Below are 21,393 nucleotides of genomic sequence, written 5' to 3' on the forward strand. Positions count from 1 at the left end.
CTTTATGTGTTGAAGCTGTTCGTCTCAGACTGTTCACCTCTCTGCTACCAACTCTGATCTTTACACTTTTGTTCCACAGATCTCAGTTTAAAAGTCATGTTGCTATTTTGGCCTAATGTCTGACCTTTGGCCTTCCCAGACACCATATGTCCTCCCAACCCGGCAGACCCCTGGTCCTGTTGGCCGGGCCCATTTGTCCATCAGAGCATCCATGTGTCTCATAGGTGGAACGTGAAGGGGGCCTGTCTGCTATGCACAGCCACCGTCCACGCTGCTATAAAAAGAGTTTGGTATGCTGGCTTAGGCCCACTGTTGGTCAGCCAGTGTGTGAGTGCACAACTTAGAAGGGTGGAGTGTGTTGTGTAGAGTTTAAGGTAAACTCAAGAGAAACACTGCAATCATGACTGCTGTTCATCGTCTGGTTATCGTTCGCCACGGTGAGAGCGCATGGAACCAGGAGAACCGTTTCTGCGGCTGGTTCGATGCTGACCTCAGTGAGAAGGGTATGGAGGAGGCCAAGCGTGGAGCCCTGGCCATCAAAGAGGCAGGCTTCAAGTTTGATGTCTGCTACACCTCCGTGCTTAAACGTGCTGTCAAAACCCTGTGGACCATCATGGAGGGGACCGACCAGATGTGGCTGCCTGTGATTCGTAGCTGGCGTCTGAACGAGCGCCACTACGGAGGCCTCACCGGACTCAACAAGGCCGAGACGGCTGAGAAGCACGGTGAAGAGCAGGTGAAGATCTGGCGCCGTTCCTTCGACATCCCACCTCCACCCATGGAGAAGGACCACCCTTACCACAAAATCATCAGCGAGGTAAGACAAGGAGAAGATGAAATACTGTAATTCCAAAAGTAGAGGGCATTCATCTTGCAGTATTGTTGTTACACACTCTATCACTTATATAACTTCAGTGGGAGTAAACACTTCTGTTCTTCATTCTACCTTCAGTCCCGGCGTTACAAGAACCTGAAGCCTGGTGAGCTGCCCACATGTGAATCACTGAAGGACACCATCGCCCGTGCCCTGCCTTTCTGGAATGAAGTCATTGCCCCTGAAATCAAAGCCGGGAAAAACGTCATCATCGCTGCCCACGGCAACAGCCTCCGTGGCATCGTCAAGCACTTAGAAGGTGAGCATTACAGTTGTCAGGTGGGCAAAGTTTTACCCAAAAAAAAAAACAAAAACCGAAGAGAAGAAGGCTGAAGTGATGGGATACTGGTAAATGAACAGCACTAAATGGGTCAGATTCTAATTCTGGAACAATAATGAATTATACAAAAAGATCTGTCTGTGTATTTGCATACAACACCAAGACCTAAATAATCAGTGTGAGATTCTTTACACACACACACACACACACACACAGTTGTGGATGACAGTGCATAAAAATAGCACTCAGGGACTGTAGAGCTCAGGGACAGGGCAGACAGTCATGAGCTCGGTTCCCGTTACAGTCATGACCTTTATGGAGAAAGGTTGTACGTTGTGAAGGAGTGGTAGACGTGGATGTGGGAGTCACACAGCCGGAGTCTAAAGGCCAGTGGCAAAGGTCATAGTTAGGAACGGTAGATTTCACAGTTCAGAATGTCTAAAAGTAGTAACCTTAAGTCAGTTCAGTAAGTGCATGATGGAACACAGGCAGCAGTGGGCAGTAGCTACATGTATGAAGCACAAATGATCAGTACTTGGACTTTTGTTCTATAAATGCTTATTCTGGGTTAATATTGTCGTTTCCATTCCACCACATTTGTCGGACAGTTTCAGTTACTTCTAAGACAAAGATTTTAAACAATGAATAAAATAACTTTCTAATGTAAAGCACATTGTTCAAGATTAAATATTTAATTATTTTCGCTGCTGATAGACAGCTTCACCAAATGAGGTTAAGATTTTTCCCTCTGTCTCAAAAGATTTTAGTCCAATAAATATTCTAATGGCATCAAATGATTAGAAAAAAGGCCATTAAGCAGAGTTGTGCATAATTTTGTTTTTATCTCTTTACTTTGTCTTCAGATTTAGAGTAAAAATGCTGCTCACACTGACACTTGTCATGTCATTTTATATCAGACTAAATGACTGCTTTCACTTCAGTACTTTAACTACTAGGGTTTTCCATGCAGCACTTTTTTACTTGTATTTATCGTATTGTACTGTAGTCTGTATTTTAACCATTAAAACAATCTTTTTGAGTGAAGGGACAGAGGACGTTGCATTACTGGGATACTGGAATAAATCCTCTTGAAACCCAGCAATGTATTTTTGTCCTCTGTAGGGGACAAGAGTCTCAAAGGACATTCCATAAAAAAACAAAAGTTGTATCTGAAAAACTTTGCAATCAAGACAATTATTAAATGTAAAAAAAGCCACAACTTATACTCGTCTGGATTTCAGGATATATTAATAAAATGTAATTAAATTTTGTTGTTACTTTTACTTGTGGTTATGAATACTTTTTCCAACACTGAACAAATTAAATAATAAATAAATAAATAAATAACTCTATATCAGGGGTCTCAAACTCATTTTCCTTCAGGGGCCACATTCAGCCTGATTTGATCTGAAGTGGGCTGGACCAATAACATAACATATAAATAATGACAACTCTAAATTTTTGTCTTGTTTTAGTGTAAAGAAAAAAAAAACATTAAATTATGAAAATACCTACTTTTATAAACTATCCAAACAAAAAAGATGTGAATAACCTGAAAAAAAACCCTGAAATTTCTTAAGAAAAATAAGTACAAATTTAACAATATTTTGCCTCAACTCATTTCTACATGTGCATTATGGATCAGATCTACAAAGACACTCAACACTTAGTAACAGACAGAAAATAGTTCAACATGTGCTTAATTTTCTTTAGACATTTCAGGTAGTTCATATTTGTTCGGGTTATTCACATTTTATTGTTACAGGATAGTTTGTAAATGTACATATTTTCATAATTTCATGTTATATTTTGCACTAAAATAGAAAAAAATTGAAGTTGTTAATTCAAGTTTTTTTTCTTAATTCAAAATTTTTTGCTAAATTAAAGATTTTTTTTTTTGGCTTAATTCAAGATTTTTTTCCTTCATTCAAGCTAATTTTTTTTTTTTTTTTCGCTTAATTCAAGACTGGAATTTTTGACTTTGCAAAAACATCCCAGGGGTCAGATTGGAACCTTTGGCGGTCCACATTTAGTCCCGGGGCTGCATGTTTGAGACCCCTGCTCTATATTATTCTCTACTGCTTGTTTGTTGTCATTTTTGTTTTTCTTACTGTATGTATATTTGTACATTTCCTTTTTTTTTCCTTTTGTCTATTTGCCTCCCATACTTGCACTCTGCACCACAAGAGTTGTCTTTTAAATTTTGTTGTACATGTGTATAACAGCAATAAAAGCATTCTATTCTCTTCAAATCCAGTCAGATTTCATGTAGACCGAAGCCTACTAACACTATTACGGACCACGTGTCCTTCCCGTCCAGACAGCTTCCTATGCTATCAGTTACATTTCCCCTGTTCTGTCTGCTGATCTGCATGTTTACCTGTCTGCTCTGTCTCCCCAGGTATGTCTGATGCAGCCATTATGGAGCTGAATCTGCCAACAGGAATCCCCATTGTGTATGAGCTGGACGCAGACCTGAAGCCCGTTAAGCCCATGTCTTTCCTGGGTGACGAAGAAACCGTGAAGAAGGCCATGGAGGCTGTGGCCGCTCAGGGCAAAGCCAAGAAGTAAATCTGCCTAGGAGGAGGCAAAAAATGAACTGTTACCCCCTTTATCCTCTACATCAGTCCATCCTCGTACACACCTTCATTCCAAATGGGGGGAAATTTTAGTATTTTCCTTTGGACTTTTACAGCAAACGTGTCAAAATCAGCCTAAAAACACCCACTATCACTGTGGAAAAAGCTCAGCCCTTTTAAATTGTGGTCCAGCCCTATTTTAAGGGCCTCACCACCCTGGCACTACCAATAAAGAAGCCATGTTTTTATGTATTCCTGTGTCTGTTTATTTTTCGTCTTATTTCCTAATGTCTTCAAATTACATTGTCATCCTTATCTGTTACCCTGTCGGTTTCCCATTTGGAAAGTGGTGGTTTCAGCAAAGTGGAAAGGTGCTGTGAAATGTAATCCAGGATGTGGAGGGGAGGTGAGAGGAACATCGTCTGAGGGATAAGTCATCGGGTTCATCCTGGCAGGACTCCCACGGCCATGATGCAGAAGGAGTTTGTGTCGGAGGTCTGTGCTATAGTACTATCAGAAATAACCGGGAAATGTACACTCAAATAGCACACATACAGTAAAGCAGACCTTGTAACACCCTTGATCCATGTCCCTTAAGACCTTCAGAGGGATGACACAGGGAAAATTACAGTAACAACAATGTGTTTTTCCAGATATGAAAACAACACCTCCATCTACAGGACAAGAGGAGTCAGTAAACTGTTGAAAAGGTCAGAGATCATCAGCAACAAAACACCAAGTCAGGAAATATTATTTAAAGGAAAAAAGATTTACACTCAGGGATAATTTAAACACCACACTTTTGTACAATAACATTTTACATTTTTACCATTATCCTAGCATTTTTTGAGGATTTTTTTAGTCATAGATGTTTATGTAAAAAGACAGAAATCAATATTTTATTAATTTGTCTGTCTATCATTTATGCAAATATTTAAATGGTAAACTATAAAAGATTAATAAATGCTGTTATCCTCGTGATTCATTAGAAAGAAAGCCCACACATGCATTAAATGGATCCTGATTGTGTGTGTGTGTGGGGTCCTTTCTTGTCCATTATATCAGCTCAGTGGGATGGGGGCCTAAAAGTATGGTAGTAACTGATAAAAGTACAACTGTCTTGCACTAAATTCCACAGGACTAGTCCTCACTAAAAGCACGTACTTGGTTCTGCTTCTACTTACAGAGCTTAAAACTGATAAAATAAGAAAAAGATCCATGTGTTTATGTTTGAATTAGGTTGTTCACTATATAAGTTTTTAGGTTTACTATGTGTGCTTGGTGTTCTATTCTTTTTTTAATTCTCATCTCTTGGAAAACACTTTGTAGAGTGTTGCCCCCTCACATTCTTCTGTCAATGTCTACAAGCTCTTCAAACTACTGAAGCAACCAATACATTGACCAAAAGTGACTGAAAACTGTTTTATTCGTCTACTTCACAATATCTTAGAGAGAACTACAGTAATTAGTTACAGAACAGTTTTTATTTGTATGTAGTAGAATATTTATATTATACCTTCCAGCTAAATCCGGCATGTTTACATAAAGTAATGTTTTTTTTGTACTGAGTGTTCATTAGTATTCATTGACCTCATCAGTGTTGTGTGTAACGAGTTACAAAGTAACGTGTTACAGTAACTTAAGTACTTTTTTCAGGTAAAAAGCAGTGTAACGCATTACTACTGAAAATTTGGTAACGAAATGTAGTTACTTTTTCAAGTTCACACAACAGTACTTTTCTTAGGGACAGATTGGATTCTTTCCTATGTAAACATCTGGCAGTGAAACAGCTGTGCCTGTGCAATAGTCACGAGCTCTCATTTTACTTAATTTCACCAGGTAACTAAACAAGAGTTGGACAAGCCCGTATGTATTTTGTGTTCACCTATATACCCATAAGATGTATCAAGCCTATGTTATTTCATATTGTTTGATAGGGCTTAGTGGTGGTGTTGAAGCCAATAGTAGTCCAATGTTTTCTTGTCCAGTGCTCTGTTTGTGGCATTTTTTAAAACAAAGAGCACAAAAGAAATACCTGTTATGTCCTCTATAGTAGAATTTTATGTAGCCCTACATATTAGGGAACAGATATGTGGTTCTGCCCAATGTCCAACAACATAAAAATAACGTGAAAGTAACAATAACGTAAAAAAAAGTTACTTCACGTAGAGGGTAACTAGGCAAAGCAATGCATTACTTTTTAAAGAAGTAACGAGTAACAACCGTTACTTTTTAAAAGTAACTTCCCCAACACTGGTCCTCTTGAAATAAATAAAACATTTCCATTTTCATTATGTTTACTTTTTAGGAGCTTCGTTTTGGCTGTGTGAACACTGATCTTCCTGTTGTGTATTTAAACACTTGGGTAATGTGCAGTGATATAGTGTGTTATATAATAATTGTGTTTTTGCTGGAATTTCCCCTTGTGGGAACTGATAAGGAAATATCTTATCTTGTGTATTAATATGTGAATTCCCACCTACTGTCTTCCTATTCCATCCTGTGAAACCGTTTTGCTCCCTTTGCCATCACATGTAAATTTTTCTAGATCTGCCCCTGACGCTTTGTGTTGAAACATGCCATAAAAATAAACTACTTTAGTTGTTTTGGCAGGGGCTTCTCTGTAGAATTATGAGTGAGTTATTGTATGGATGCAACGTTTACCAGGAGGCATTCTGATTTGTTACGCTTATCCATACAAGAATATTGTAACCGAGTGACTGTCTGTGGTTGAAACTCAATATTTGTTGTACATTTCACCTTGAAAACCTTATACAATTTTGGTCTCCATCATACCTTGGTCTCCTTGAAGATGGTCTGGATGTGTATTTCTGATTTTTTTTTTTATGTGTCCTGCACCACTGGGATACAGTGCAGGGTCTCAAACTGTGATCCCCTCAGTAGTGCATGGCTCTGCAACAGATCCACCACTTATGTTATTAGGATCGACTGTGTTTTCTGCTGAACCAAGACATGTCTGCTGTGAAAAGAGACTCTTAGTGTGACACGTTTAGAAAACATCACATCTCATCCTGGATATCAGCATATATCCAATGAGCGATACTCAACCTTCAATCACAAGTTAGCCATAGTGAGACTTTTTCAACGTTATTTTTCAGTATCACCTCACCACTGAATGCTCAGTTACCGTGCAGCCAGGGGGATATGACCTGAAACGCCACCCCAAAAAGTCAAAGAGCTGGTGGTTCTGATCAATACTGTGCACTGAGAGTTACTGGAGTGACTTATTTTCCCTTTAGATGCTGCCAAAGGTTTTATGCACTGTTATATAAACTGCTTTTTTTTCCTTTCAAATATAAATGTCATTTCTGTCAGGACTGATTCCAAACTGCAGCATGAAACACAAAAACACACTTTTATGACTCAATATACTTTTACTCCAGTGCTGATTTGAGGTACCTCTATTGTATTAGACAAATGTTGTACTTTTGAATACACTGCATTTGTCTGACTGGTTTCAGCAGTATTACCATTATTACTGCAGTTCTGGACCTCAGCCTACAATTCCTATTCCCTTCCCACCCATTGAAAACCACATATCTCCAGATGAATTGATGTTTAATGTTTGTGATAAATTGGAGGATAAAGTGCTATTGTTCGCTTTAAAATAACCACTTTATAAATCATCTCGGATTCACAGGGAAATGCAAGTCAAAAATGATTATTTTTTATAAGCTTATGAAGAGTTAAGTTTGTAGAAATACATAATTCCTCATAGGATAATGACACTACAATTATATGGTGATTAAAAAAAGATGAAGCATTACTGTATTTATAGTTTTATGCAGATAAAACTACCCAACAGTGTTTACATTCAACATAAAGGGTTTATTTTAGCTTCAGTTTGAATTCACATTTCACTACCACATAAAACATACAAATTAAATACAATTATTATTGACACTAATAATTATTTTCTGGGCATTGCGCAATATCATATAATATTACTTATGCATCTGTAAAATATGTCATAAAACAAAACACAAGCTTGAAGAAACTACTTTTGTTGTGTATGATGATACCACCTACTGGACAAATTCAGGAATAACAAAATACATTTAAGTTAATCCAAAAAGACTTTACATATGACCTGAAAAAATCTGGAACTATTTTGCATTGTTTGCAAATAAGTTAAACTAATTTCCGCTGGTTTGTCAGTGCTGCCTCTGTTATTTGTACATACAGTATGTCCACATGTATGTAAAACTCCATAGCATCTTGTCTTTTTCATACAGATAGTGCATCATTATTATTATTATTATTTGGAAAAAAATACTTTCCTTAGGATCACAGGGTGTAGACTGTAACATAAACCAGTGCTCTCCAGTAGACTCAGGGTTTGATGTTGATCTGGAGGTCGATGCTCAAACAGGCTCAGCTGCGGTTCAGGTCAGAGGTGCTTTGATCATGGACAGTTTTAGCAGAGTTTACCCTCTTGAAGGGCTTAAAGAAGCTTGGGAGGGATGCTACCTTGTATCGGTTCTTCTTGTATGCGACTGCTTTACTGCACTCTGCTTTTGACATGTCCACATACTCTGCAGCGCTCATCACATTCTTTTCTATGTTGTTAACCAACTCCCCCTGGTGGATGAAAAGCAAGTGACATCTGTCAGATTTTAGGATCCAACCCCTTTATGTCTGTTGCCATGCAGCTTCTCATGAGGCAGCTGTCATACCTGGAATTCCAGCAGCAAAGCAACATCAGTAAAAATCTCATGGAGCTCTCTGATGCTGAATTCGAGGCTGAGGATATCGTGATGACGAGACTCAATCTCATTCAGAGCCTGGCTTGAAAGCCGAGCCTCAGATTTGATCTGTGGAGGGAAAGTGCACTGGTTAGTGTGTTCAATAGTAAGTGCATTTAAGGGAGATCAATAAGAAGAGAAGTACAGTAAAGTAGCTGCTACTGACTTGCACAGACACACACTCAGGCCCATAAGTATTTGGACAATAACAGATTTTCTCATTTTGCCTCTGTGCACCACCACAATGGATTTGAAATGACGTAAAAATGTGATTCAACAGGGTTTAACAATATTTCATCAATCATTTAGGAAATACAACCATTTTAAAACATAATCACTCCAATTTTAGAAGCTAAAAAGTAACTGGACACTAACTGACAATTGGCTTCATGTCCAGATGTGTCCTGTTCACACAAATGATAAACACATGACAAACTAGAAGAGCACTCAGAGAGCGCTGACCTTCGCCAAGGCAGATCAGCCTCCCCCAATCACCACCAAAATTTAATAATTTGTTCCTTGTCCTAGTATCAACATTTCCTGAAAATTTCATCAAAATCCTTCCATAACTTTTTGAGTTATCTTGCTAACAGACAAACCCCAATGAAAACATAACCTCCTTGGGGGAGGTAATGAAACAGGTAAATTGTCCGGAGTTGATTTAAAAGGGAGAATTTGCATTTGCAGATGTTCAAACGAATTCTCAAAATGATGTCCACTGTGTTTATTACCTCCGCCAAGGAGGTTATGTTTTTGCCAGGGTTTGTTTGTTTGTTTGTCTGTCTGTCTGTCTGTTTGTCTGTCTGTTAGTGTGCAACATAACTCAAAAAGTTATGGACAGATTTTGATGAAATTTTCAGGGTTTGTTGGAAATGGGACAAGGAAGAAATGATTAAATTTTGGTGGTGATCGGGGGTGGGGGGGCCCACGGGGGGGGCGCCGACCACAAAATTTCATCAAAATCTGTCCATAACTTTTTGAGTTATGTTGCACACTAACGGACAGACAAACAGACAGACAGACAAACAAACAAACAAACCCTGGCAAAAACATAACCTCCTTGGCGTGGGGGGGCCCACGGGGAGGGCCACTGATCAGCCTTGGCGGAGGTCTGCGCTCTCTGAGTGCTTCTAGTTAGATTTGGACCGATATGTCGGCGGGCCAATATATGGATTTTTTTCAATATTGGCCATTGGCCATCTTTTGTTTTTTTTGAAAGCCGATATTTGATCAGTCATAAAAATGTTATATTTGATCAGGCACCTGTGTGGGCACTTGAAGTTCAATAAATGTTAATAGAGTACTATGTGTACATGTATTAATAATTTCATTTATATTGCTGCATAAAAAATCTTAGTTATCTGAGTGTTTCAGTTGTATTTTATGGTCAATGTGCTTTAAAAAATATATATATAAAATCTGCCACAAAAATCGGCAGTGGATATCGGCCGCTGGCTGACCAAATTTTTTTAAAAATCGGCATGGGTCTTAGAAAAAACCATATCTGTCAACCACTGGTGCTCATTGATGATGTGATGCTGATAGAAGTGACAGGATGAATTCTGAAGTAAACAGGTCTATCCTCTGCACAGATTCAGCTAAATGTCACATTACAGATGGACAACGACTCAAAACATACTGCAAAAGCAACCCATATAGAAATGGAATACTGTTCAGTGGCTAAGTCAGTCACCTGTTCTCAACCAAATAGAACAGCTTTTTAATTACTGACAACTAAACTGAGGGCAGACAGACCTACAAACAAGCTACAACTGAAGGTGGCTCTGGTAAAGACCTGGAAAAGCATCTTCAGACAGGAAACTCTGGGTTTGGTCATGTCCATGGGATCCAGACTTCAGACACTGACCTGCAAAGATTTTCATCCAAGTATTAAAAACTACAACTGCTCCCTATAGGGGTCGCCAGAGCAAATCATCTGCTTCCATCTGACCCTGCATGTCCTCCTTCACCACATCCATAAATCTCCTCTCTACTTGCATTCAAGTAATAAAAACAATACTCATATTTAGAATGATCTTGGTTGGTCAAATTACTTTTGAGCATGTAAAAATGGAAGGATTATGTGTGAACTGGTAGTAATTCCTAAATGGCTGGTGCAATATTTATGTTAAACCCCTTGAATTAAAGTTAGAAGTCTTCTTAATTGTTTAATTTCAGACCCTGTGTGGTGGTGTACAGAGGCAAAAGTCTGTGTCACTTAATATGCCAAATACCTATGGATCTGACAGTGCTTCATGGATTAGAACAGATGGACATTTGGACTAACATCAGATATGAAGATCTCAGGATTGTCACCATTCAACATGTCCTCCAGCTCTTCATCTGTGGTGATTTTATCCACTAAACAAGAGATTTAAAAAAATACAGAATCAGAGAATTTGAAATAAATACATCAAAAGATAGTACTGTGGATGCCGCTGATGTTCAAATTGTTGACTCATTGAAGTACCTCTGAACAATGTTTGACTTTCACCTCACGTTATATGTAAACACAGTTGGATGTCAAGTGTTGGGGACACGAACTATACTTAATGTGTGAATTTAACTCTTTTGTGTTTGTGGTACGATGTAATGTTTTCATCAAAAATTCACTGAGTGTCTTTAAACGGTCTCATTTATTCTCCAGTTTAATGGATTCACAGTGAAGGTCAGGTACAGTCTAAATGGCATTGTGAAAGTTTGCTCTGAGATAATTGGAATCCAGCAAAAAGACTGGCGCTCTGTTTGGAGAAATGAGCAACCCATAGAGTAACAGGGAATTACCGGCCAATCTGACCCCGTTTTGTCTTGTGAATTCCCTGTAAAGTCCCTCAGGCCGTTGTTATATCAAACCACTATTCAAAAAATTTTATTCCCTCTTTTATCGGGCCACTAAACACAGACAATACACATTTTATATGACTGTATTAAATGACTGTAGACTCTGCTATTCACTTATGTTAAATACATCAACTATAACAAAGTGTTCTTCTTTATTTACTGCTGATAGTTGTTCCTCATAATGACCTAAGCATATTGATCTGTTGCCTCTGACATATAATTACCTGCCTGTGGACTGGCTTTAAAAGAATGTGATTGTTGGGGTTAACATATACAGACCCAGTGCTACTTTTGTGGCAGTTACAAAATAAATTTTTCTTCTTCTATAACCTTAAGTTATTTACCACCATGTATGATAATATTATCCTCTGAATTTTGTGTTTTTTCAGTGACAATCAGGTATTTACCCTTATTTAATTTACTGATTATGTACATGTTCATAAAAGCTCATATTAAAGTTATATCAGAAACAGAGAAAACTGAAGAAAAAGTGACTTTTTTCAACAAAGTATATTATTAACTGAACATAAACCAAGTGTCCCCATCCACCGTCACTGATCCAACTCCATGGGTTTTACTGGTGAATCAATGTTGTAGAAGATGATGGCATTTCACTACGGAGCCTCTGAACATCCAAATAAGTCCTATCTGATGACCATGAAAAGATGACAAACTGCATATTACACCAATTATTTACATGTACTGATAGGATTAGTGGATCAACAGGTATTAAACATGTAAGATCAGGAGATGGTTTTGGTCGTCAGTGGCTGTGTGGGTTTTTATGGGTTAATAGAGCATCCTAAACTGGATATCTGTAAGTTTGAGATATGGACTTCCAGACAATGTAACTGTAAAATTAATTATAAGAATATTACACTTAAGTTTAGTATATGAAGGCATTTTAAATATAGGTGATGGTTCTGTTGTGACAGGATACCAAAAAAATCTCATGAAAAAAGCAGAAACACCTCAAATGATCATGTACAATTGTTTGTTCGGATAACATACACAGAGTTGTGTTGGCTACTGAGCACCGACTCAGTGAAACACACTAGATTTAATTTCTATCACTGTGTGAGGGTGTATTCTACAGAAATATGCTAACTTAGATAAAATTAAGTCAAAGTGGGAAAAAACATGAGTAAAGGGAGATGTATCACTCAGTGTGCCAGCTGTGATCATTATTTAGAGCTATTACCATAGAATCATGTTCACTACAGGGTTTCCTTTTATTAAAATCTTAGCAATTACTCTCTAAAATATAATTAATTTCTTTAATATGACAAAATCCTGGTGAATTCCATTTATTTGACATTCAGGAGCATGAATGTGCTGACTCGGTTTCTTTTTGGCAACTCACCAATTTCCAGCTGCCTTTGGATTCGTGCTTTGCATTTCTCTCTGAAGTCGATTTGAGCTCTATAATAACTCCTCATCACATCCACAAAGCATAGAGTCAGGTGTGAGTGCTGGTGAAATAAGATTATACGCTCATATTAATATTAATCTCATGTATCCCATGATCAGTGTGTGGAAAATTTGGAGATTAAGGATATAGTAAACCAAGTTCTGAATTTGTGCCAGGAAATAATAGTAGTGCTATACCTGGTTCTTGTGGATTCGCTGGATTACTGATGCACTTTTGCCGTTCTCCTCTAGAAGCAAATTCTTCTGTATCGCTGTAAATGCACAGTAAACTGACTTAAAATCTGATGACACAGAATAATTTGACAGATAGCAGTATTAGAAATTATATAGATAGACTTTATTTCGAATGTAAGTAGGCACAAGAAATTCCAGATTTAAAAAGGATACTCAAATATATGGAAATAAATAAGCCAAAAAAGAAACTAAACATCACACAAATGTACAATGTACACATTTCATTGTGGCTCTTTAACCATACTTAAAGCTATACCGTATGATGTGGCATTTTTACACTTTTCTTTTGTCATCTTAAAATGCTCCTAATAAGTGTGTGTCAAACTAAAATGTAAAAGAAATCCACCAGGTATTGAAACTCAAAAATGTTTAGTTCTCATATATTTCTAATAAAAGTCTGACCAATCATTTTAGTCGGTCCGAATAAAATAATTGGCCGAACCTGACTGAGCCTCCTGTCAATCATCCATTACAGCCGTCCAGCATCCGATCCATTATCGCCGTCTCACATCCCATATGTGTACCTCTGAATCTGACGCTTCACTGGCGCTGCTTCTCCTGTCACTGACCACAGTCTACTGTCTAGGATGTGTTTGGATAGAACTGACATGCACATGTGGAAGGGATTAAACGGATTTATGAACAGAAACGACAACTGAGGGGCACAAACGGGAGTCTGATGAATGAAAGATGGAGATAAAAGTCCAGAAGTCAGCTGTACTGGACTGAACAGGTCTGCATAAAGCTCAGCTTTTATGACGGTGGGACTCATACAGGTGCAATTACATGGTGTCACACAATGTAAGATGATGTAGGATGATAATTGTATGGACTATGAAACTTCAAATGTCCACAGAAAATTCGCGGAGGCCACGTGTTCACAGTGCGCGCGCCCATCCCGTGGGCACTGCAGTGAAGACACTGACCCAGTACCGCACAGACCAAGTCTACTGATGGAACAGGAGCCGCGGGCCCGCGGCAGGTGGATGATGCATCTGATTACTGAGGGAGGGGTCCGCGGACACGCCAAAACGGACCGGACCTCCACCTCTGCTTCCTCCTCCGTTTCCATCGCGCATCAGATGAGAGGAGGAGGAGCCTCAGAGCTCAGGCAGCGGGAAGGGGGCGGGGCTTTGGAGGGAGGCGGGTTGTTCATGTTCCAACTTTTACTAAGTGCTGTGAGAAATGCCACATCGGTAGGTATAGCTTTAATGTCCCATAAGGAGTAGGAAGAAGCCGAGCTGATATTGCCCTAACCCAATTTTACATGACTAGGCTAATCAGCTAATGTACACAGTCCGTAACAAACTAAAGGACAGTCATTAAATTACAAAAAAAAAAAAAAAAAAAAGAACAAATGATTAAATAAGATCAGTAACTATGTTACTGTTGTACTCACATTTATTGTTACTATTTCTCTGGAAAATAAGGTTTTTATAGATCTTTTTAATTTTGTGATGTTTTCACATTGTTTGATACTTAGATCCAATCTGTTCCACTAAACTAATCCACAACATGAAATTTTGGGGATATAATGGTTTTACCCCAAACGCTGCTGCCGCCGGATATTCTTTGTGTGAACCCAACAACTAGGACAGACTTGATTGGATTTCTTATACCTAAATAACCAACCCCTAGTGGAAGAACCTCATTGATTTCAGCTTCTCTATGACTATTATAAGTCATCCAAATGGGGGTGCTTTAGCTGAACATAAGGTGCTGAACATTTTTAATACCCCTGAGCCAAATACAGTGTAAGATTCTGTTGAAAGTTACTGCCCCATAAGTTACATTAGACTGTCTTTATGTAAAACCCACTAACTTATACATATTTATATTTGAAAGTACTCAGATATTATAACTGCACAAGGCCACTGGATCTTGAAAAAGTAGGTCAAGGTCACCTATTTTCAGTTGGCTTCTGCTCCATACCAAGATGCATCTGCAATATAAATTTGGTGCAGATATTTCAATGCATTCTAAAGATAATGTGATTATGTTGTTGAATGGACAGAGACAACAAAACGATTACAATACCTTCGGCCAGAAGTTGGCTGAGGGGTAAAAATCTGTTTTTTGACATAAATCAAGCAATAATAGGCCAATTGAGATACAATTTGGTACATATTGATCATCTTACAAATGTCCATTTTCTGGCTACCATCCAGAGTTCATATGGTGTCATTTTCATTCACTAGGTGAAGTTTTGTGTGGAAAAATTGGTTCTCTGACCACTATTCTGCCACTATCAGGTCGATGTAGCTCAAATTGAGTTCATATTGATTGCCTAACAATTACCTTTCTCCGTGTCACTACCTTGAGTTTACATGATGTCATATTTTGACACCAAGTGGTGTTTTTTCCAAATGGTTGGGGGATGTTTGATAATGTTCTGAAAATATCAAATGAACAGTTATGGGCATTTCTACACAATGCCACATTTCATATTAAATCTATCCCCAATCTGTTTTCCGAATAACAATTAAGCTGGTATCTTTTTACATTGTGTCATTTATTTGCTTTATTATATAGCAGAGGATTGGGGGAATTTCGGGGATATGCACTTGCTGTCGGACCCAGACAATGTAAGCCTTGTTTATTTCTTGCTTTGCATAACATTTGTGCTGTTTTAATTTCCACCAACTCCTTTAATTGAGTGTATGGGAGAGTCAGAATAGTTTACTGGTATAATTCATAAATGAGTCCTGAATTATCCTATACCTCCAGTATCCTTTATGTTTATACACTGTCTGGCCAAAAATAAATCCCACATACAATATCTCACTGGATCGCCTTTACTAGTGATTACAAGATGCATTCACTGTGGTATTGTTTATGATACGTAAACAATAAATGTCACAACATTTATTTCCATCCAGACTTTCATTCTTTTCTTTTTTTTTTTTGCCAAGCTCTAATATTATTGATGATGATGCTGGACCGTTGCGTGAACTTTTCTCTATCACATTCCAAACATTCTCAGTGGGTTCAGGTCTGGACTCAGTGGCCAATTCATGTGTGAAAGTAACGCCTTATACCCTGATCCACTGTTTCGCAAGTTGGAAGAACCTGATGAATCCTGGCATTGAACAATATTTATGCTCAAACTGATGGTTGTTTAAGAAACTGCGACCGGGTCGGTTAGGAACATCCAATTGAAGGATCTTAAATTTTTTGCTTGGTTAAATCCAGGTGTGGAGTTTTTTTTGTTGTTTTTTTGGTCAGGTATGTATTTAACAGTGTGCTTTCTGATGATCAGCAGCAGATAGGAGCCAACTTCCTTTCCCCTCATTTGCCTGTCAAATCTATTGCCATTGCTTGTGCAGCATGTGAATTAGGGGAAGTAGGACAAATGTACTTCCCATATATTGTCACAGAAATGAAACAGCTACATTAATCACAATTACACAACTTGTATTAATATCCACTGTACCTTGAACTGTTACACTACAGCTCAACACCCACCAAAACAACTATACATTGCACTGTTGTCATATATATCACTATTGTCCTATCTGTTGTTTTGCTCCATTATGCACCTCATCACCTCATAAATGTTACTGTACTGCACGACCGCCGCTATCGCAAATAGGTTTGATTTATATTTCTTATATTCTATTATAGCTTATTTTTATACCACTAATTTATTCTTACTCCATTTTTTTTGTAACATTGCATGACATTTAAGTAGCTACGTGAGAGAGAAACAGCCCCCTGTGCATCTGGTGAACTGACAAAAAACAAAAAAAAAACAAAACAAAAAAAAAAACTTTGAATCTAGGATGCAAACAGATGGAAGTTCTACAGGGTGGGGAAGCAAAATGTACAATATTTTGAGGCAGGGATTGAAAGACAGTGTATGACCAATTAGTTTATTGAAAGTCATGAGAATTTATTTGCCACAAGAAAATTGACATAATAGAAAATGTTTTTATTCTATGTGTCCTCCTTCTTTCTCAATAACTGCCTTCACACTCTTCCTGAAACTTGCGCAAGTGTTCCTCAAACATTCGGGTGACAACTTCTCCCGTTCTTCTTTAATAGTATCTTCCAGACTTTCTCGTAATAGTTTTGCTCATAGTCATTCCCTTCTTTACATTATAAACAGTCTTTATGGACACTCCAACTGTTTTTGAAATCTCCTTTGGTGTGACGAGTGCATTCAGCAAATCACACACTCTTTGACGTTCGCTTTCCTGATTACTCATATGGGCAAAAGTTTCTGAAAAGGTATGGATAATAGTGTTAGGTATGATTATGACATCAATATATGTTTAGTTTCAAAACAATTGACGTAGTGCCTGCTGAGAAAAAACAACTAAATGTTCATTGTAAATTTTGCTTCCCCACCCTGTATATGTCCACTTACATTTTAACCTGGCCCGGACCAAGTTCGAGTTCCTGTTGATGTCACTGTTCAGTTTCTGCAGCTCTTCTTTGTTTCCTAATAATAAAATAAAGTCACATGACCCGAAGAAATAGAGGAAATATTTCAATAAGTTTCAGTTTGCATGTTGTCTACATAAAACAAACACTGCAAAATATGTTACAGCATCATAAAGCACTGTTTTTTTTTTTATGTATATTCATGTCCCTTTCTTGGCAAACATGTAAATCTTGTTCTATGCTTTAGTCTGTACACAACCCCCCCCCCAGGTGTGGATGTGTTTACCGAAGGCTGTGTGTTGTGTCTGTGTGTGTTTGTGTGTGTTTACTGGAGCATTACCTCAGCCCCAGGTGATCTAACATGTTTAAACAGTGATGCTCCTGTTGAATTAGTTGCTTTCTTTGTGCTGTAATGGTCTGTGGGACTTACTGTGGTCTTTGTTTGGGTTGGACAGGATAACTCCATGTCTCCTCTCCACCTCCTCCACTTGGTTGGAAATAGTTTCTATGAGAACTCGTACCTCTCCCACCTACAAATACACTTTTTTTAAAAATCACATTAACAAACTAATAATTAAACGATAAACGAGGCATAAGCTGTGTAAATGTACCGTTTTGAAGAACTCCTCCATGTTGGCTCTCTTCGTGTTGTCGGTCATATTCCTTTAATCACCTGAAAACAACAGCTGCCGTTCTGAAAACACAGGTGCAGCACGCGCATGAATTAAAACCGTAAAGCTATCCGTTTAGGCGGGATGCTGCCATACGCCGATGAATATATGCACCATTTCTGTCCGTTCGGGCGGCGTTAAGTCTTATTTAACTTCTAAAAACGCATCCAGAGGTGATTATCGTCCTGTCTTTGTCTGACTAGAGTAAATTGAAGTGAAGCATCGTCGAGTTTTTCTGTTCCGTCGGTTATTTTCGGTGAAGGTACCTGCCCCTCCACCTGTGTGTAAGGAACACCCAACAACACCTGGCACAAGAGAAGAAAAGGCGCGGGCACGCAGGAGGGAGCGCGCATCAGCCAAAACCAACGGACAAACAGATCCGTCCCCGAATCTACACTGTAAAAAACATAACAGCACGTCTTCATAAACGAAATGAGTTAACATAACTTCAATGTAAAACAAAAAACAAAACAAAACTGTCGACTGCAAATGACATTCCATAATTAAATAAAATAAAACAAGAAAGTAGCTGTTCTTTTAAAAGTCAAAATTTTTACTCTCCTGGGTCTCAAGAGATTATTGCAGTTTAACACAAAAATGTATTTTTGCCACTGAATTGAGTGCATTTAAATTTGTGGATCATTTTAGGTGTTGACATTGTAATTCTAGTGAGTTTAATCACCAAGTTGACTTAGTGCCCTATGGCAGTTAAGTGTAAAATATGGTCTAAGACACATATACCTGTATCTAGGAGTGCTGCCAGGGTTTTGAGGCCCCATGAGAAAAACCTCCCTTTGGCCCCACCACCACAATGCTGCAAACTGTGCAAACCCTAAAATATAGAACTGTGATCTGCAGGTATGAATCAATATTCCGCTTACAACAGATTTTATGATTTTGTGCATTATTGATGAGAACTGTGTAAACCATCTTTAACATTTTAACAGTATTTTTTAATAATAACAACAGTATTATATTTTTTCTATTGCACAAATAAGAATAAAATATAGTTTTGCTTTTTAGATAAAAGTTGTTTTTTTGTTTTTTTTTTAATGGCATCAGAGCGCTGGCCTCTGGACTAAACCATATCTAAAAGGAAGATGGGGTCAGAGGCTATTAATGTTTGCCAAAAACAAAACAATACAAAACTGATACAAAACTAATAAGAAGGTCTATAAGTGCCTTGTGAGGCACATATTATTTTATGGTGATGAGTTTTGTATATATATATATATATATATATATATATATATATATATATATATTTTTTTTATTTATTTTTTTTTTAATAACAAATGATATACCATACAGTCCCTCCAGGATTTCACTGGATTTTTTTTTTTTTTTTTATTGTTGTGGCCTAAAATGCCTGATTTTGCTTCAGCTTTTCAAAAAAAAAAAAAAAAAAATGCGGTGAAAGTTGCAATGAATTGAGGCCTCTTTTATTAAAGTCACAGGAACATGGGCATTTGCAAATTACCAAGAACAGTCTTTTTCTGAGTTTTAGCCTTAAAAAGCACAAGGAAGCAATGATTTTAAACAAAACAGGCTTTTTTTCATTCATTCATGTATTTGTTTTGAGCAGCCAATCAGAGCGTAGTGTCACAGAACGCCAGCCAATGAGAGCGTAGCATCACAGAACGTCAGCCAATGAGAGTGCAGCGTCACAGAACATCAACCAATCAGAGCGCAATGTCAAAGAACGTCAGCCAACGAGAGTGGAGTGTCACAGAACATCAGCCAATGAGAGTGCACCGTTACAGAATGCCAGCCAATGAGAGCACAGCATCGCAGAACGTCAGCAAATGAGAGCGCAGTGTCAAAGAATGCCAGCAAATAAGAGCGTAGTGTCACAGAATGTTAGCCAATGAGAGTGGAGGGTCACAGAACGCCAGCTAATGAGAGTGCAGCGTCACAGAAAACAAGCCAATCAGAGCGGAGTGTCACAGAATGCCAGCCATTATCAGAGCGCAGCGTCATGGAATGCCAGCCAACGAGAACACAGTGTCACGGAACGCCAGCCAATGAGAGCGCAGCATCAACAAACACCAGCCAATCAGTGTGCAGCATCACAGAATGTCAGCCAATGAGAGCACAGCGTCAAAAAACATCAGCCAATGAGAGCGCAGTGTCACGAAATGTAAGCCAATGAGTGCGCAGTGACAAAGAACGTCAGCCAATGAGAGGGCAGCATCATGGAATGCCAGCCAATCAGAGCAGAGCGTCATGGAACAACAGCCAATGAGAGCGCAGTGTCATGGAACGCCAGCCAATCAGAGCGCAGCGTCAAAGAAAACCAGCCAATGAGAACGCAGCGTCACAGAATGTCGCCAATCAGAGTGCAGCGTCACAGAACGTTGAGAGCGCAACGTCACAGAACGTCAGCCAATCAGAGCGCAGCGTCACAGAACACCAGCCAATAAGAGCGCAGCGTCACAGAACATCAGCCAATCAGAGCGCAGCGTCACAGAACGCCAGCCAATGAGAGTGCAGCATCAAGGAACGTCAGCTAATAAGAGCGCAGTGTCACAGAACGTCAGCCAATCAGAGCGCAGCATCACACAACATTAGCCAATGAGAGCGCAGCGTCACAGAACGTCAGCCAATCAGAGCACAGCGTCACAGAACGCCAGCCAATGAGAGCGCAGTGTCACAGAACATCAGCCAGTGAGAACGTAGCGTCACAGAACATCAGCCAATGAGAGTGCAGCGTCACAGAACGTCAGCTAATGAGAGCGCAGCGTCACAGAACGTCAGCCAATCAGAGCGCAGCGTCACAGAACGTCAGCCACTCAGAGCGCAGCGTCACAGAACGCCAGCCAATGAGAGCACAGCGTCACAGATCGTCAGCCAATCAGAGCGCAGCGTCACAGAACGTCAGCCAATGAGAGCGCAGCGTCACGGAACATCAGCCAATAAGAGCGCAGCGTCACAGAACGTCAGCCAATCAGAGCACAGCGTCACACAACATTAGCCAATGAGAGCGCAGCGTCACACAACATTAGCCAATGAGAGCGCAGCATCACAGAACATCAGCCAATCAGAGCGCAGCGTCACAGAACGCCAGCCAATGAGAGCGCAGCGTCACAGAACGTCAGCCAGTGAGAACGTAGCGTCACAGAACATCAGCCAATGAGAGTGCAGCGTCACAGAACGTCAGCCAATCAGAGCACAGCATCACAGAACGTCAGCCAATCAGAGCGCAGCGTCACAGAACGCCAGCCAATGAGAGCGCAGCGTCACAGATCGTCAGCCAATCAGAGCGCAGCGTCACAGAACATCAGCCAATGAGAGCGCAGCGTCATGGAACATCAGCCAATAAGAGCGCAGC

At 39.1% G+C, this 21,393-nt stretch overlaps 2 protein-coding genes across 2 annotated transcripts; one reads left to right on the forward strand and one right to left on the reverse strand.

Moving 5' to 3' along the window:
• The first annotated feature begins 319 nt into the window (after window positions 1–319).
• On the forward strand, window positions 320–3,985 carry LOC115429897 (phosphoglycerate mutase 2). Its single transcript, XM_030149706.1, has 3 exons — window positions 320–817; window positions 953–1,133; window positions 3,556–3,985. The coding sequence occupies exons 1-3, from the start codon at window positions 401–403 to the stop codon at window positions 3,723–3,725; spliced, it is 768 nt and encodes a 255-aa protein (XP_030005566.1). The 5' UTR covers window positions 320–400; the 3' UTR covers window positions 3,726–3,985.
• Window positions 3,986–7,336: 3,351 nt separating this feature from the next.
• LOC115429896 (syntaxin-2-like) lies at window positions 7,337–18,359 on the reverse strand. The gene is made up of 8 exons (XM_030149705.1): window positions 18,003–18,359; window positions 17,822–17,921; window positions 17,375–17,449; window positions 12,949–13,022; window positions 12,704–12,812; window positions 10,787–10,860; window positions 8,431–8,568; window positions 7,337–8,335 (listed from the first exon to the last, which is right to left on the reverse strand). Exons 1-8 carry the CDS (start codon window positions 18,048–18,050, stop codon window positions 8,129–8,131), a joined length of 825 nt encoding a protein of 274 aa, XP_030005565.1. The 5' UTR covers window positions 18,051–18,359; the 3' UTR covers window positions 7,337–8,128.
• Window positions 18,360–21,393: the final 3,034 nt, after the last annotated feature.

The sequence above is a fragment of the Sphaeramia orbicularis genome, chromosome 12 (assembly GCF_902148855.1).
Source record: "Sphaeramia orbicularis chromosome 12, fSphaOr1.1, whole genome shotgun sequence".
NCBI lineage: Eukaryota > Metazoa > Chordata > Actinopteri > Kurtiformes > Apogonidae > Sphaeramia > Sphaeramia orbicularis.

Bases quoted from the DNA above. Each gene is read 5' to 3' on its own strand.
- LOC115429897 (XM_030149706.1), top strand. From the start codon at position 401: ATGACTGCTGTTCATCGTCTGGTTATCGTTCGCCACGGTGAGAGCGCA. The intron at 818-952 runs GTAAGACAAGGA...TTCTACCTTCAG, and splicing joins ACCACAAAATCATCAGCGAG to TCCCGGCGTTACAAGAACCT. The intron at 1,134-3,555 runs GTGAGCATTACA...CTGTCTCCCCAG, and splicing joins CATCGTCAAGCACTTAGAAG to GTATGTCTGATGCAGCCATT.
- LOC115429896 (XM_030149705.1), bottom strand. From the start codon at position 18,050: ATGACCGACAACACGAAGAGAGCCAACATGGAGGAGTTCTTCAAAACG. The intron at 17,450-17,821 runs GTAAGTCCCACA...TTTTATTATTAG, and splicing joins CAACCCAAACAAAGACCACA to GAAACAAAGAAGAGCTGCAG. The intron at 8,336-8,430 runs GTATGACAGCTG...TTCATCCACCAG, and splicing joins CTTTGCTGCTGGAATTCCAG to GGGGAGTTGGTTAACAACAT.